The sequence below is a fragment of the Mixophyes fleayi genome, chromosome 4 (genome assembly GCF_038048845.1).
Source record: "Mixophyes fleayi isolate aMixFle1 chromosome 4, aMixFle1.hap1, whole genome shotgun sequence".
NCBI classification, from domain to species: domain Eukaryota; kingdom Metazoa; phylum Chordata; class Amphibia; order Anura; family Limnodynastidae; genus Mixophyes; species Mixophyes fleayi.
In genome coordinates, this window is record NC_134405.1 from 34,653,399 (window position 1) to 34,670,007 (window position 16,609).

At 42.5% G+C, this 16,609-nt stretch overlaps 1 protein-coding gene across 2 annotated transcripts in view; it reads right to left on the minus strand.

The window, feature by feature from the left end:
• Positions 1–16,609, minus strand: part of LOC142151177 (venom factor-like) — a 141,384-nt gene that overhangs the window by 109,806 nt on the left and 14,969 nt on the right. For both annotated transcript variants that reach the window (XM_075206542.1, XM_075206543.1), the window contains exons 6-8: positions 5,975–6,054; positions 5,582–5,669; positions 3,424–3,526 (exon numbers count right to left, since the gene is read on the minus strand). In XM_075206542.1, the coding sequence (XP_075062643.1) occupies positions 3,424–3,526; positions 5,582–5,669; positions 5,975–6,054 (271 nt within the window). The remainder of the gene's footprint in view (positions 1–3,423; positions 3,527–5,581; positions 5,670–5,974; positions 6,055–16,609) is intronic.

A 16,609-nucleotide genomic window follows, 5' to 3' on the forward strand; every position in this document is an offset into this window, starting at 1 on the left:
TAGATGGTAAGAGAGGTACTGGAACAGTGACTGTTTAGCACAGACCACGAACTGAAAGCAGACTGGAACACAGGCAAACCACAAGGAGAACAGGAACCAGAACCACAGGCTGCAGGAAGTGAGCTTGAAGAACAGGCATCAGACAGGTGAATCCAGGAGGTTTAAATACTGCTCCCGAAGTTCTTAGCCAATGAAAAAGAGGGAGAAGGTCCTGAAGTGCAAAAGGCTTGCACCTGCACTGATCTGAATATAGCTGAGTGAATGAACTGGAGAATGTCTGATGCTGGGACATGGCAGTTTCCAGATGAATGGACTGCAGGTTATAAGACAGGTACTATCTGTGGGCCCGGAGCATTACAGTACCCCCCCCCTTTAAAAGTGGCAACTGGACGCTTAGACAAAGTCTTCCGTGGAAACTGAGCATGGAATCTTCGGAGCAAAGCTGGAGCATGGATGTCAGAAGCGTTGACCCAAGAGCGTTCTTCTGGACCAAAGCCCTTCCAATCTACCAGATACTTGGTGGTTCCTCTGGAGATCTTGGAATCCAGGATCCATGTTATCTCAAACTCCTGTTGCTGAGAAATTTTGGGTACTGTGGAGGTGGAGACTGGAACGGAGAACCTGTTGATAATGAGGGGTTTGAGAAGAGAAATATGGAAGGAGTTGGAAATATTAAGGGAAGCGGGCAGCTGAAGCCTGTAGGACACTGGGTTGATGACCCAGTATTTTATAGGGTCCAATGAAGCGAGGCGCAAACTTCATGGAGGGAACCTTGCGTCAAATATTCTGAGTTGATAGCCAGACCTTGTCTCCCACCTTGAGTGCTGGAACTGCTCGGCGCCTCTTTTCCGCAAATGTCTTATAATGAGAGGAAGACTTTTTTTTGCAACCACTTTAGTCCATATGGTGGAAAAGTCACAAATGGTATCCTCAACAGCTGGAACATGGGTGGGTGGGAGAGGAGAACATTTTGGAAACAGAGGATGAAGCCCAGTAACCGTAAAGAATGGTGAAGAAGCAGAAGACTCATGGAAGAGATTGTTATGTGCAAACTCGGCTCATGGCAGGATGTCAACCCAATTGTCCTGGGAGGCGGAAAAGAATAACCTGATGAATGTCTCCAGATCCTGATTCACCCTTTCAGTTTGGCCGTTGGATTGTAGGTGATAGGCCAAGGAAAATCTGAGTTGTATACCGAGGGGTTTACAGAGGGCACGCCAGAACTTAGAGGTGAATTGAACCCCTCTCCCAGATACAATTTCCATGGGATAACCGTGCAGATGAAAGAATTCTTTTATGAAGTGTTGAGCGAGGACTGATGAAGACAGCAGACCTGTGAGAGGAACAAAGTGGGCCATCTTAGAGAAGCGGTCCACAATGATCCAGATGGTATTGCATCCTTTAATGTGTGGAAGGTCAGTAACGAAGTCGATACTGATATGAGTCCAGAGTTTCTGGGTATGGACAAGGGTTGTAATGGACCCATAGGACTCGCACGAGGACTTTTGTGTTGGGCACATACGTTACAAGCAGCTACAAAATCTTTGATGTTTGATCGAATAGTAGGCCACCAATAGGAGCGGGATATCAACTCATAAGTCTTGAGAAACCCCGCGTGTCCAGGAGAATTTGGAGGCATGACACCAGTGGAGTAATTTTTTCCGAAGAGAAGCAGGAACAAATGTTTTCCCAGGAGGAGGAGAATTGGTCGTAGTGAGTCCTACCAAACATTTAGGATCCAAAATGGGAGGACTGAGAGGTAGATAAGAGTTCAGGTCAGAGTTGAAGGCCCTGGAAAGTGCATCTGCTTTCTTGTTAAGATGACCTGGCTTGAAGGTCACACGAAGGTTAAAACGAGAGAAGAACAGTGACCAACGGGCGTGGTAAGGGGTTGAGGCACTGAGCGGACTGTAGGTATAAAAAAAATTTATGGTCAGTGAATATGGTAACCACATGCTGAGCCCCCTCCAAAAGATAACGCCACTCTGACAGAGCCAACTTCGTGGCCAACAGCTCCCTGTCTCCAATCGTATAATTCCGTTCTGCGGGTAGAAACTTGCGGGAACAAGGAAGACGTTTGTTAGGAGGATACTTCTGGGCGAGTACTGTTCCTACTCCAATAGCAGAGGCGTCCACTTCTAGAAAAAATGGTTGCGAGAGATTGGGTTGTCTGAGGATGGGTGCAGAAGAGAAGGCCCGTTTCAGAAATGTGAATGCCTCCAAGGGTTCCTCCGTCCAATACTTGGTATTGGACCCTTTTTTCGTGAGGACTGTGATGGGGGCAACAATGGTGGAATATCCCTGGATAGATTGTCTGTAGTAGTTTGAGAACCCTAAGAAGCGTTGCACCACTTTGAGGGTGGCGGGACGTGGCCAATCCAAGATTGCTCGAACTTTATCAGGGTCCATCTGTAGCCCAGAACCGGAGATGATATACCCTAGAAATGGCATGTAGGAAGCTTCAGAGGAGCACTTCTCTAACTTACAATACGGTTGGTTCTTTCGGAGCCTAGACAGAACCTCAATGACATGTTGGTAATATGAATGAGCATCCTCGGAGAAGATGAGGATGTCGTCCAGGTAGACGACCACAGATGAACAGAGCAGGTCTCTGAAGATCTCGTTAATGAAACTTTGGAAGACAGCTGGAACATTACAAAGTCCAAAGGGCATAACTAAGTACTCGTAATGACCGTCCGGGTATTAAATGCTGTCTTCCATTTGTCTCCAGAGCGTATGCGGATAAGTTTGTAGGCCCCTCGTAGGTCTAGTTTCGAGAAGACTTTGGTCCCCTTGATGTGGTCAAACAACTCGGTGATGAGAGATATAGGATACCGATTTTTTTACCGTGACCGCATTGAGACCTCGGTAATCAATACAGGGGCGGAGAGACCCATCTTGCATTTTAGCTACCTGAAGGGCTTCTTTGTGATCACTAACAGGAGCTGTGGGAGCATCTGTCTGAAAGCAAAAGTCGCTCCTATTCTTTCTTGTTAAAAAAAAAAAATTCCATTAATTTTGTTTAAACTTCTAAAGATAAATTGACGATTGGGAACCAAATATAAATTAATATATTTACTAATATTAATAATCTTACACAAAAAATCAATACACTAAAAATACAAAGAAAACTGATCTCAAAAGAAACACAAAAACAACAGAGAACACCTACCCCACCTTTACATATATTACTGATATTACTGAGCTGCCTATTGATCCTTCCAAGATTGTAGCTGGTTGATAAGAAATGGGCAGAGTGAATCTAGGATTCACAAGCAATTTTTGTTACCTAAATGACAGTGATTCAAAGAGTTTGAATTTAAATTTTTCTGAATCAAAGCAAAGTGATCGCTTGGGTTTTATATTACTCTACGATCAATCCATAGATTGTTTAAGAACAACTGTTTACACCAACTATATTACCTTAATCCTCCTGAGAGAGTCGGTGAGACTTTTCTTTACGTCGTCTTTCTTAAGCCCAAAGAGCACAATGGCTTTGCCAGAAACTGGTTTCCCATAGGTGTACCTACAAATAAGAGACTCTCTGTGTCACTGATCACTAAAACACACACAGACATCTATTATACAGAACTGATATCACCAGGACCTGCGAGTGTGCTTCTGACATTGTATAGTGCTTGTCACTAGTACTTGAACCTCCCTTCCGGTTATTACTTGTTGTAGAGTAGGGGCAGGGCAGCATCTTTTATTCTTGGGAGTTTGGCCCTAGGCTATGACACTACATTCCCTGACCATTACCAATATGGAGGAACAGCAGCAAGCAGCTTCTTAGGTAGGAAACTTGATGATCTTCAGATCCTTCTCCGGCAACGTTGCTGCTCTACCCTGCACTCTTTACCACACATTATATCGTTAGGATGACAGATGATAATTGACGGGGCAAAAACCCATTAGTTATTAAATAGGCCCCACAGACATCACTGATCACTAGAACACACAGACACCTCCTGTACAGATATCACTGATCACTAGAACACACAGACACCTCCTGTACAGTTATCACTGATCACTAGAACACACAGACACCTCCTGTACATATATCACTGATCACTAGAACACACAGACACCTCATGTACATATATCACTGATCACTAGATCACACAGACACCTCCTGTACAGATATCACTGATCACTAGAACACACAGACACCTCCTGTACAGATATCACTGATCACTAGAACACACAGACACCTCCTTTACATATATCACTGATCACTAGAACACAAAAATACCTCATGTACAGATATTACTGATCAATAGAACACACAAACACCTCCTGTACAGATAGATATAACTTATCAATTGAACACACAGACACCCCCTGTACATCTGTCACTGATCACTAGAACACACAGACACCTCCTGTACATATATCACTGATCACTAGAACACACAGATACCTCCTGTACATATATCACTCATCACTAGAACATACAGACACCTCCTGTACATATATCACTCATCACTAGAACACACAGACACCTCCTTTACATATATCACTGAACACTAGAACACACAGACACCTCCTGTACATCTGTCACTGATCACTAGAACACACAGACACCTCCTGTACAGATATCACTGATCACTAGAACACACATACACCTCCTGTACAGATATCACTTATCACTAGAACACACAGACACCTCCTGTACATATATCACTGATCACTAGAACACACAGACACCTCCTGTACATATATCACTTATCACTAGAACACACAGACACCTCCTGTACATATATCACTGATCACTAGAACACACAGACACCTCCTGTACAGATATCACTGATCACTAGAACACAGACACCTCCTGTACAGATATCACTGATCACTAGAACACACAGACACCTCCTGTACAGACATCACTGATCACTAGAACACACAGACACCTCCTGTACATCTCTCACTGATCACTAGAACACACAGACACCTCCTGTACATATATCACTGATCACTAGAACACACAGATACCTCCTGTACATATATCACTCATCACTAGAACATACAGACACCTCCTGTACATATATCACTCATCACTAGAACACACAGACACCTCCTTTACATATATCACTGAACACTAGAACACACAGACACCTCCTGTACATCTGTCACTGATCACTAGAACACACAGACACCTCCTGTACAGATATCACTGATCACTAGAACACACATACACCTCCTGTACAGATATCACTTATCACTAGAACACACAGACACCTCCTGTACATATATCACTGATCACTAGAACACACAGACACCTCCTGTACATATATCACTTATCACTAGAACACACAGACACCTCCTGTACATATATCACTGATCACTAGAACACACAGACACCTCCTGTACAGATATCACTGATCACTAGAACACAGACACCTCCTGTACAGATATCACTGATCACTAGAACACACAGACACCTCCTGTACAGACATCACTGATCACTAGAACACACAGACACCTCCTGTACATCTCTCACTGATCACTAGAACACACAGACACCTCCTGTACATATCAATGATAATCAGAACACACAGATACCTTCTACAGATTTACTCACTGAGCTTGAACTGTCACAGAAAATGTTTGATCTTCAAGGTACATGAAATTCTGATCTGCCTTTATTGTAACGTCAATGTTTGGTAAAACTAAGTGTAAAAAAATCAAATACAAAATCATTAGAGAGACCAATAAAAAAATGAAAAAAACAAACAAAGAAACACACATTAAAGTATTTTAATTTGAGCACAAAGGCGTCGGAGTGAGAAACAAGAGGAATCATGGGATAATAACACATTTTCAGATACCCACACTAAATTGTCATTATGTCGGTTAAGTTATATATCTATCCCATCAATAAAAATTATATTACATCTCATTGGATTTACCACATAACCACTTTGTTTGCTCCCTGCTGGGTTTTCTTGTAAGAATTATAATGGTATTTTCTTACCATATTCTTTCACCTCGAATTTAGTGGTGAATTCCTGAAGCGTGTTGTCATATCGTGCCGAGATTGTCCAGATGCCAAGACTGCATATAGAGGTCTAGTGTTAGTAAAAATAGATCTTGTTCAGCTAAGGTTCTCTCTCTGTTGCATTGACTCAGAATTGAGGCTTTTGGGAGTTGAGACCATTCAAATCTAAACTCATACATTTTTCATTAGATTGTGTAGACCATAGGCCAAATTGTATTAAAATAGTGACCACATCAATTTAGTCTCAATGGTACCGGTATTGTCTTTTACTGATATCCACATAGAAACTGATATTACTTATCCTTATTGCCTAATTTTTGTTGCAATTTATTCTCAGAGACCATATCAATTTTGCCACATTAGTAATATTACTGCCTTTCACTGATAACCACACAGAGAGCTGATATTATTTATCCTTATTTCCTAATCTTTGCTGCAATTTACTCTCAGAGAATCTTAGGGCCTGATTCATGTTCGGGAGCAAACTGCACGCAACTGCCTTCAAGTTGTAGGCAGTCGTGTCCTTTTCATTCAGACATTAATTGTATGGAATTGTGAAGGTCATTGTTATGCCTGGACATAAGACCAAAATAGCCTCTTCTTATGTGTGGAATTATTGCTACCCAAATCCTGGCAACAGTTGTCTAGCCATTTATAATGTATGTAAAGCCACAGTCAGTTGAGGGAGGGACCTTAAACATCTAGGGACCTCATCCATGTTACGCCATTTGACGCAAGTTTATGGCAAGGTGTTGGGAGAAGCTGAAAGTTATGGTAAAAAAATAATAACAAGCAGTCCATCTTCAGCTAGGACTCTTCTCTCACCTACATCCAAACGCCTTCAATCTACACTCACAACACCGTCCTCATCAATATCCTCAGTAGCGATTGGAGTTAGTCCTGCATCCAAGTTGCTAAGGCTAGATGACTTCTGCACTATCCTTGATTCCTCTGAAGAATTCTTGAGAGTTAGTTCCACTGCTGCTGCTGGGGGTGAATCTTCCTCCCATAAGCAGCCCAAGTAGAAGACCACTAGTACTTTACAACAATTAACTGTGAAAAAATCTTTTGCTAGAGGAAGCAAGTATTACAGCAGTCACCCAGTCGCAAAGCGGATCACAAACGTCATGGCGACTATGCTAGTATTAGGTCTGTGTCCAATATCCACTATAAATGCAGCTGGTTTTTCACAGGTAATTAAGGTTTTGTGTCCCTGTTACCAAATTCAATCGAGACACCATTTTTCAAAAAAAGCTATTCCTCAACTGTACCAGAACGTTCGTAAAAATGTAATAATTGGGCAAAAATATGCCATTCATGTTCACTTAACCACAGATATGTGGACAAGTGGAAGTGGGCAAACAAAAGATTATATGACTGTGACAGCCCACTGGGTTGGTCATTCACCTTCACAAGCAGGAACAGCAGCAGCATGTACACCACTACGTAACATTTCTCACAGGCAGGCTACTCTTTGCATTACCGGCTTCACTAATAGACATACAGCTGTTAATTTGTTACAAAAACTAAGGGATGTCATTGATACCTGACTTATAACACTTCGACTCTCCCCAGGATATGTAATTTTTGATAACGCCACCAATATTGTGCGAGCATTACAGCTGGGTGAATTACATCATTTTCCCTGTTTTGCTCACACAATAAACTTAGTGGTGCAGAGCTTCTTGAAAAATAACTGAGGTGCAGGAGATGCTTTCGGTGGCCCATAAATTTCAGGACATTTCCGGCATTCTGCCACAGCATGTAGGAGATTGCAGCAGCTCCAAGAACAATTTAATTTGCCCTGCCACCAACTTAAGCAAGAGGTGTAACAAGGTGGCATATCACCCTGTACATGCTTCTGAGGATTGAGGAACAACGCAAAGCCATACAAGCGTATTGCACAAGCCATGACATTGGGAAAGGAGAGGGAATGCATTCCAGTGTTGCACAGTGGAGAATCCTTTCTGTGTTGTGCAAGGTGCTGAAACCATTTGAAGTTGTAACGTGGGAAGTGAGTTCAGACTCCGCTAGCTTGAGCCAAGTCATTTCATTAATTTGACTTTTGGAAAAGCTGCTTGACAAACTGAAGGTGGAGATTAACGAAAGCAAAGTATGTTGACCTTGTAGATCAAGTACTTAATTCGCTTCGCAATGATCCAAGACTTATTAAAATATTGAAGTCGGATCACTATGTTTTGCCAATTGTGCTTGATCCTAGGTTTAAGACCTACGTAGATTCTTTGCTTCCAACTGACCGAGATCTGAAGAGATGAAAGGAGCTCCTGGTCAGCAAGTTGACCGCTGAACTGGTCATTGGCTTGACGACATCTCCTCCTTCAGTTTCTCAGGCAGCTGCTACTTGTTAGAAATTGCACTTTCCAAAGAGAAGCAAGGATGATGCTGGTGGCAGACCACAACAGTTTGACATCTGGGGGTAAATGTATGAAAGTCAGTTTTTTTCAACTCACCGGAAATCGGCGAGTTTACAGCTAAAATTTAAAGCGGCACTGGCTTGTAAAGACAAACCTGCCTTTAGAAGCCAGCGCCGCTCTAAATTTTAGCTGTAAACTCGCCGATTTCCGGCGAGTTGAAAAAAACTGACTTTAATACATTTACCCCCTGGTCTGGTTTGCAAGAATTTAGCAAAAAAAGTGTGACCTCGGCCATAACTCCATCCGATCCTACTATTAACATGCAAAGGATGGTGTAGGATTATTTTCAAGAGTTCATTGAAATGGAAATGTCAGACAGTCCCTTTCCATACTGGGAGGAAAAACAAGCAATTTGGAAACCCATCTACAAACTCGCTTTGCAATACCTAAGCTGTCCACCCTCCAGTGTGTGCTCAAAGAGTATTCCGCACAGCCGGGAACCTTGTCAGTTATTGACGTAGGAGGTTACTTCCTAAAAATGTGGAAAAGCTGATGTTCTTCAAAATGAACTACATCTTCCACGAGGAAGGCCTTTACAGACAAATACATAGAAGTACTGACACTTCTGTAATGGCAGATTCCAGTGGAGATGAATTAATAGTCTGTGATAATGATGTACACACTGATGAGAGTGAGGATAATGCTGAAGATGATGACGACAACATCTTGACAGTATAGAACTCATTTGACAGCACTGTTTGTCTAACCTGCCTTTAGGGCATTGATAGCTGGTTTACTGGGGGCCCAAACAAACCAAGCACTTCAGCCACAAAAGTGGCAGTGCTTGTAAAAAGTGAAGTGCTTGGTTTGTTAAAGTGTGGATGTCCTTTGTAAGATCAAACATATAGGTGGGTGGAGGGCACAAGGACAATTCCATCTTGCACCATTAATCTTTCCTGGCACTGATATGTGTTTCTGCCATTACTCTAACAAGCCCATTGTTAGCTTGTTTAGGGAATGTAATGTAGATACAAAATAATACCGAAATTATGTCATTTTAGCCCAAACAATGGAATTTTGTAAAAATAGCTAAACAAATCCAAAACCAAAACACGCAAGGGCAGTTTTGGCATAACCAAAACCAAAACCTGAAGGTAATCCAGATACAAAGCCAACACCAAAACACGGGGGTCAGTGAGCATCTATAGTCTAAATACGCTCTTCCTATAAGGCACCTGCTGTATGTAGACAAACACAACAGACTGCAGGATACGCACAATGCATATGTATATATTAATTCCGAACGCACAGATAATAAAAAATATTAAAGACATTAACACCTACTAATAATATAGTTATTAATAAAAAATACTTCCATTTTTTTTCCATTTTTCCCCTATGAAATAAACATATCATGATGTTATTAATGCCTACTGTACATAAAGTTCCTCTTTATTGCAAACACATGTTCTAGCATGTATACGCAACTGCCATCACTATCACTCGGCACTTACATCTGCCTTGTAGCCAGGCGTGGGCTAGCAAATCTCAGCCCGCGCCTGGGGGGCTGAGATTTGCCAGCCCGCATCACATGACGCATCGCCTGTCATGTGATGTGGCCGCCTGTGCGCTGATGCGGCCTCATCACGTGTTTTGTGATGCAGCCGCAGGTAATATTAAAGATAAAAGTACATCCACGGGGGGGGCGGCCCAAACAGGGGTCAGACTGAACGGTCTGGGGGACCGATGCCCCCCTCCTTGTAGCTGGTGCAAGTGATACGGCCGAAAATCACTTACCTGAGAGATGCCCAGATCTTGGATCGGATGGATGTGCATGAGCTTAACCTTGGCCGGCCCATACTGTAAATTAACTCTGTCCATACCCCCCTTACCTCTCATATTTTGCTCTTGAAATCATAGCCTGTCGGTAGTGTTCTTTGCGCTCCAAGATTAATCGCATTTACTTGCGTACACTGACGTGTAGACCGTTTCTGCACAGGGCAATTTTATGCAAAATACAGCGATTAGGAAAGTTTACCTTCCTCAGTGAATCAGGCCCATTATCTTTTCATCTACTTTTTTGGAATTCACTCCACCTGGACTCTGGCTATCTTATTGTACTTATCTGAAGATCCTGAAGATCCTTATCTGAAGATGCGCATGGTGTGTAAAATTCACCAAAGCACTGCTGATTCCATAGCTGAAGAGTTCCAAAGTTCCACTGACATTAATGTAAGCACAAAAACTGCAGTGGGAGCTTAATAGAATGGGCTTCCATGGCGGAGCAGCTGCATGCAAGCCTCGCATCACCAAGACCAATGGCAAGCATCAGATGGAGTGGTGTAAAGCATACCGACACTGGACTGTGGAGCAGTAGAAACGTCTTCTGTGGAGTGATGAATTACGCTTCCCTGTTTGACAGTCAGATGGTCGAGTCTGAGTTTGGTGGATGCCAGGAGAACCTTACCTGCCTGACTGCATTATGCCAACTGTGAAGTTTGGTGGAGGAAGGATAATGCTATAAGACTGTTTTTCAGGGTTTGGGCTAGGCCCCTTATCTCCAGTGAAGGGCATTCTTAATGCTTCAGCATGCCAAGTCATTTTGGACAATGCTATGCTTCCAACTTTGTGGCAACAGTTTGGGGAAGGCCCTTTTCTATTCCAACATGACTGTGCCCCAGTACACAAAGCAAGGACTACAAAGACATGGTTTGATGAGTTCGGTTTGGAAGAACTTTACTGTCCCACAAAGAGCCCTGACCTCAACCCTATTGAACACCTTTGGGGTGAACTCAAATGGAGATTGCGAGCAAGAATTTCTCATCCAACATCAGTGCCTGACCTCATAACTGCTCTAGAGAATGAATAGTCACAAATTCCCACAGAAACAATCCAGGATCTTGTGGAAAGCCTTCCAAGAAGAGTGGAAGCTGTTATCGCTGCAAAAGAGGGACCAACGCTATATTAAAGTATATGTATATTAATACATTGTCATCACAGTCCCTGTTAGCATAATGGTCAAGCGTCCAAATACTTTTGTTCTTATAGTGTAGGTTGTGCAACTTGTGACTTTGTACTAGAGATGGTCACTGACCCCCGTGTTTTGGTTTTGGATTCGGTTTTGGATCTGGATTACCGTCGTGTTTTGGTTTTGGTTTTGGTTTTGCAAAACCGCCATTGCGTGTTTTGGTTTTGGTTTTGGTTTTGTTTGGTTTTGTTTTGCTATTTTTTGGGAAAATCCATGTTTTTGGGCCTAAATTAACCCAATTTAGTGCTCCAACTGTTTTAGAGACAAGTAATCTAATTGTTGAGGTAATAAATCATCCAAAAAAACAGTTTAATTCTTCGTTGGTAGGCCTATTCTACACACAAAACAGATTGTCTTCCTCTCCATCTATGCATATTGGCAATGCAGCCATCGTCTTTGAATGTATATTACACCCTACACTTATAGTTAAATATGTAAAGAAATGGAAAAAGCCAGTTTGCTTTCTGTCTCTCAAGGCCCCCCTCCACTTGTATAAAATAGCAAAAAATTCAGCCATTATAGACTGTACAATATTAATTGACATGGAGAAAGCCAGTTTGGTTTCTGTCTCTCTAGGCCCCCCTCCACTTGTATAAAATACTAAAAAATTCAGCCATTATAGACTGTACAATATTAATTGACATGGAGAAAGACAGTTTGGGGTCACTCTGTCTCTCTAGGCCCCCCTCCACTTGTATAAAATACCAAAAAATTCAGCCATTATAGACTGTACAATATTAATTGACATGGAGAAAGCCAGTTTGGTTTCTGTCTCTCTAGCCCCCCCTCCACTTGTATAAAATACTAAAAAATTCAGCCATTATAGACTGTACAATATTAATTGACATGGAGAAAGACAGTTTGGGGTCACTCTGTCTCTCTAGGCCCCCCTCCACTTGTATAAAATACCAAAAAATTCAGCCATTATAGACTGTACAATATTAATTGACATGGAGAAAGCCAGTTTGGTTTCTGTCTCTCTAGGCCCCCCTCCACTTGTATAAAATACTAAAAAATTCAGCCATTATAGACTGTACAATATTAATTGACATGGAGAAAGACAGTTTGGGGTCACTCTGTCTCTCTAGGCCCCCCTCCACTTGTATAAAATACCAAAAAATTCAGCCATTATAGACTGTACAATATTAATTGACATGGAGAAAGCCAGTTTGGTTTCTGTCTCTCTAGGCCCCCCTCCACTTGTATAAAATACTAAAAAATTCAGCCATTATAGACTGTACAATATTATGAAAAATGGACAAAGCCAGTTTAGGGTCACTCTGTCTATGACACCCTACCCTTAAGGATAAATTGCCCTAACAGCAGCCTTTCAAGATGGTATGTGATATGGAAATGCCACAAGTCCCTTTCCTCTTTGGGGGTAGATTGCACCCTACACTTACATAGAAAGTTTTAAAAAGATGTTATCGGCATCATCTTCAGCTTCATCCTCACCCTCATCAGTGTGTACGTCATCATCACAGACTATCAATTCATCGCCGCTTGAATCCGCCATTAGAGAACAGTCAGTGCTTGGATGTCTTGGATGGTGAAGGCCTTCCTCGTGGAAGATGTAGTTCATTTTTATAAACATCATTTTCTCCACATTTTTGGGAAGTAACCTTCTACGGCGATCACTGACTAAGTTCCCTGCTGTGCTGAACACTCGTTCAGAGTACACACTGGAGGGTGGGCAGCTTAGGTATTGCAAAGCAAGTTTGTACATGGGTTTCCAAATGGCTTGCTTTTCTTCCCAGTAAGGAAAGGGACTGTCTGACATTTCCATATCAACTACCTCTTGAAAGTAATCCTCCACCATCCTTTGCATGTTTATACTCATATTGGATGGACTTATGGGCAAAGTGACACTTTTTTTTGAAAAATCCTTCAAACCAGCCCAGATGTTAAATTGTTCTCGTCTGCCCCCTGTGTATTCCCTGCTTCTTTTTTGGAAATTTAATTTTTTACGAGCAACAGCTTGAGAAAGTGAAGGAGGACACGTCGTCAAGCCGAGGCCCAGTTCAGCGGCCAACTTGCTGAGCAATAGCTCCTTGCAAAAGTTCACATCTCGCTCATTTACAAGTAAAGACTCAATGTAGGTTTTAAACCTTGGATCAAGCACAGTGGCCAAAACGTACTGATCCGAGTTCAAGATCTTAATAACTCGAGGATCATTGTGAAGCGAATTAAGTACTTGATCGACAAGGCCAACATACTTTGCTGAATTGCTTGCTTTCAGCTCCTCCTTCATTTTCTCAAGCTGCTTTTCCAATAGTCTAATTAAAGGAATGACTTGGCTCAAACTAGCAGAGTCTGCACTGACCTCACATGTCACAACTTCAAATGGTTTCAGCACCTTGCACAGCACTGAAAGGATTCCCCACTGTGCAAGAGTGAAATACATCCCCCCTCCTTTCCCAATGTCATGACTTGTGCAATATGCTTGGATGGCTTTGCGCTGTTCCTCCATCCTCTGAAGCATGTACAGGGTGGAATTCCACCGAGTTACCACCTCTTGCTTAAGTTGGTGGCAGGGCAAGTTAAACTGCTCTTGGAGCTGCTGTAATCTCCTACATGCTGTGGCTGAATGCCTGAAATGGCCTGAAATTTTACGGGCCACCGAAAGCATCTCCTGCACCTCACGGTTATTTCGTAGGAAGCTCTGCACCACCAAGTTGATGGTGTGAGCAAAACAGGGAATATGTTGGAAATCACCCAGCTGTAATGCTCGCACTATATTGTTGGCGTTATCTGAAATGACATACCCTGGGGAGAGTCCGAGTGGTATAAGCCATGCATCAATCACATCTCTCAGTTTGCGTAACAAATTGTCAGCCGTATGCCTGTTAGTGAAGCCGGTGATACAAAGAGTGGCCTGCCTGTGACAAATGTTACGTAGTGGTGTACATGCTGCTGCTGTTCCTGCTGGTGAAGGTGAATGACCAACCCAGTGGGCTGTCACAGTCATATAGTCTTTGGTTTGGCCACTTCCACTTGTCCACATATCTGTGGTTAAGTGAACAGTGGGCAGAATGGCATTTTTCAGCGCAATCTCTACATTTTTACACACTTTTTGGTATAGTTGTGGAATAGCTTTACGGGAGAAATGGTGTCGCGATGGAATTCTGTAACGCGGACACAAAACCTCAATTAACTGTGAAAAACCAGCTGCGTTTATTGTGGAGATTGGACGCAGATCTAACACTAACATTGCAGCCATGGCGTCTGTGATTCGCTTGGCGACTGGGTGACTGCTGTCATATTTGCTTCCCCTCGCAAATGATTGTTTCACAGTTAATTGCTGAAATGTAGGACTGCTCATTTTATTCACCTGCCTCTGGGATGACGATTCACCCCCAGCAGCAGCAACAGCAGCAGCAGGACTAACGCTTTCTTCAGAGGAATCAATAATAGTGCCGGAGTCATCCAGCCTTAAGTGGGATGCCGGGCTAACTCCGAGCGCTACTGAGGATATTGATGAGGATGGTGTGGTGGGTGTATTTTGTAGCCGTCGGTATGTCGGTGAGCGGAGGGTCTTAGCTGATGAGGGAGTGCTTGTATTCTTTTGGGAAGAACTTTCAGCTTTTCCCAACACTTTGCCATGAACTCTCGTTAAATGGCGTAACATAGACGAGGTTCCAAGATGGTTAAGGTCCCTCCCTCGACTGACTGTGGCTTCACATACACTACAAATGGCTATACAATTGTTGTCTGGATTTGGGTAGAAATAATTCCACACATAAGAAGTGGATTTTTTTGTTTTATGCCCAGGCATGACAATGGCCTTTTTCTTGTCACGTGCCAGAACTGCTGCCACTGGTGCAGGACTTACACAAACAACCTCATCCTCATCAACATCCTCATTAGCGCCCTCGTCGCCTACACAAATCTCCCCCTCATCCTCTTCTAATTCCAAAGTGGCATCCTCAATTTGGGTATCACCGGCTACACTCGGGCTATTAAGGCACACATCAGCAGAATGCTCACGATTAGACATCCCACTGTTGGATGGACTCTCCACAGGGATTGTTGTCATTTGTGAATCAGAGCAAATATTCTCCTGTAATGCCTCACTGGTATCTTGCAGCTCAGCTTTGACGCGTAACAGTAGTTGTGCACCAATTGTAGCCTGGGTAACTTTTTGGGATCTGCCACTAATAGCCAAAGGTGAAGGCCTCATTCTCTCTTTGCCACTGCGTGTGTAGAATGGCATGCTTGCAATTTTTTTTTTATCGTCACTTAACTTTTGCTCAGTTACACTTCTTTTTCGCTTCAATACAGTAAATTTTTTTTTGGTTTTTGTTTTTTGCACTAATTTGAAAACACTCTGTTGTTTGACATCGCCTTGGCCAGATGACGTACTGGGAACACTAACATCAGGACTGGTGACAGAACCTGGTTGCTCATTTAGATCATATGTGGACTGCTTTGAATCCATTCTGAGCGCAAACCACTGAGGAGTGCTAAAAATTATTGAGTAGATACTGCTGACAGATATGACTTTTGACAGCCAGAAATATTAATGCACAATTAGGGAGGACACCCCAAAAACACTGAGGAGTGCTACAAATTATTGAGTAGATACTGCTGACAGATATGACTTTTGACAGCCAGAAATATTAATGCACAATTAGGGAGGACACCCCAAAAACACTGAGGAGTGCTACAAATTATTGAGTAGATACTGCTGACAGATATGACTTTTGACAGCCAGAAATATTAATGCACAATTAGGGAGGACACCCCAAAAACACTGAGGAGTGCTACAAATTATTGAGTAGATACTGCTGACAGATATGACTTTTGACAGCCAGAAATATTAATGCACAATTAGGGAGGACACCCCAAAAACACTGAGGAGTGCTACAAATTATTGAGTAGATACTGCTGACAGATATGACTTTTGACAGCCAGAAATATTAATGCACAATTAGGGAGGACACCCCAAAAACACTGAGGAGTGCTACAAATTATTGAGTAGATACTGCTGACAGATATGACTTTTGACAGCCAGAAATATTAATGCACAATTAGGGAGGACACCCCAAAAACACTGAGGAGTGCTACAAATTATTGAGTAGATACTGCTGACAGATATGACTTTTGACAGCCAGAAATATTAATGCACAATTAGGGAGGACACCCCAAAAACACTGAGGAGTGCTACAAATTATTGAGTAGATACTGCTGACAGATATGACTTTTGAC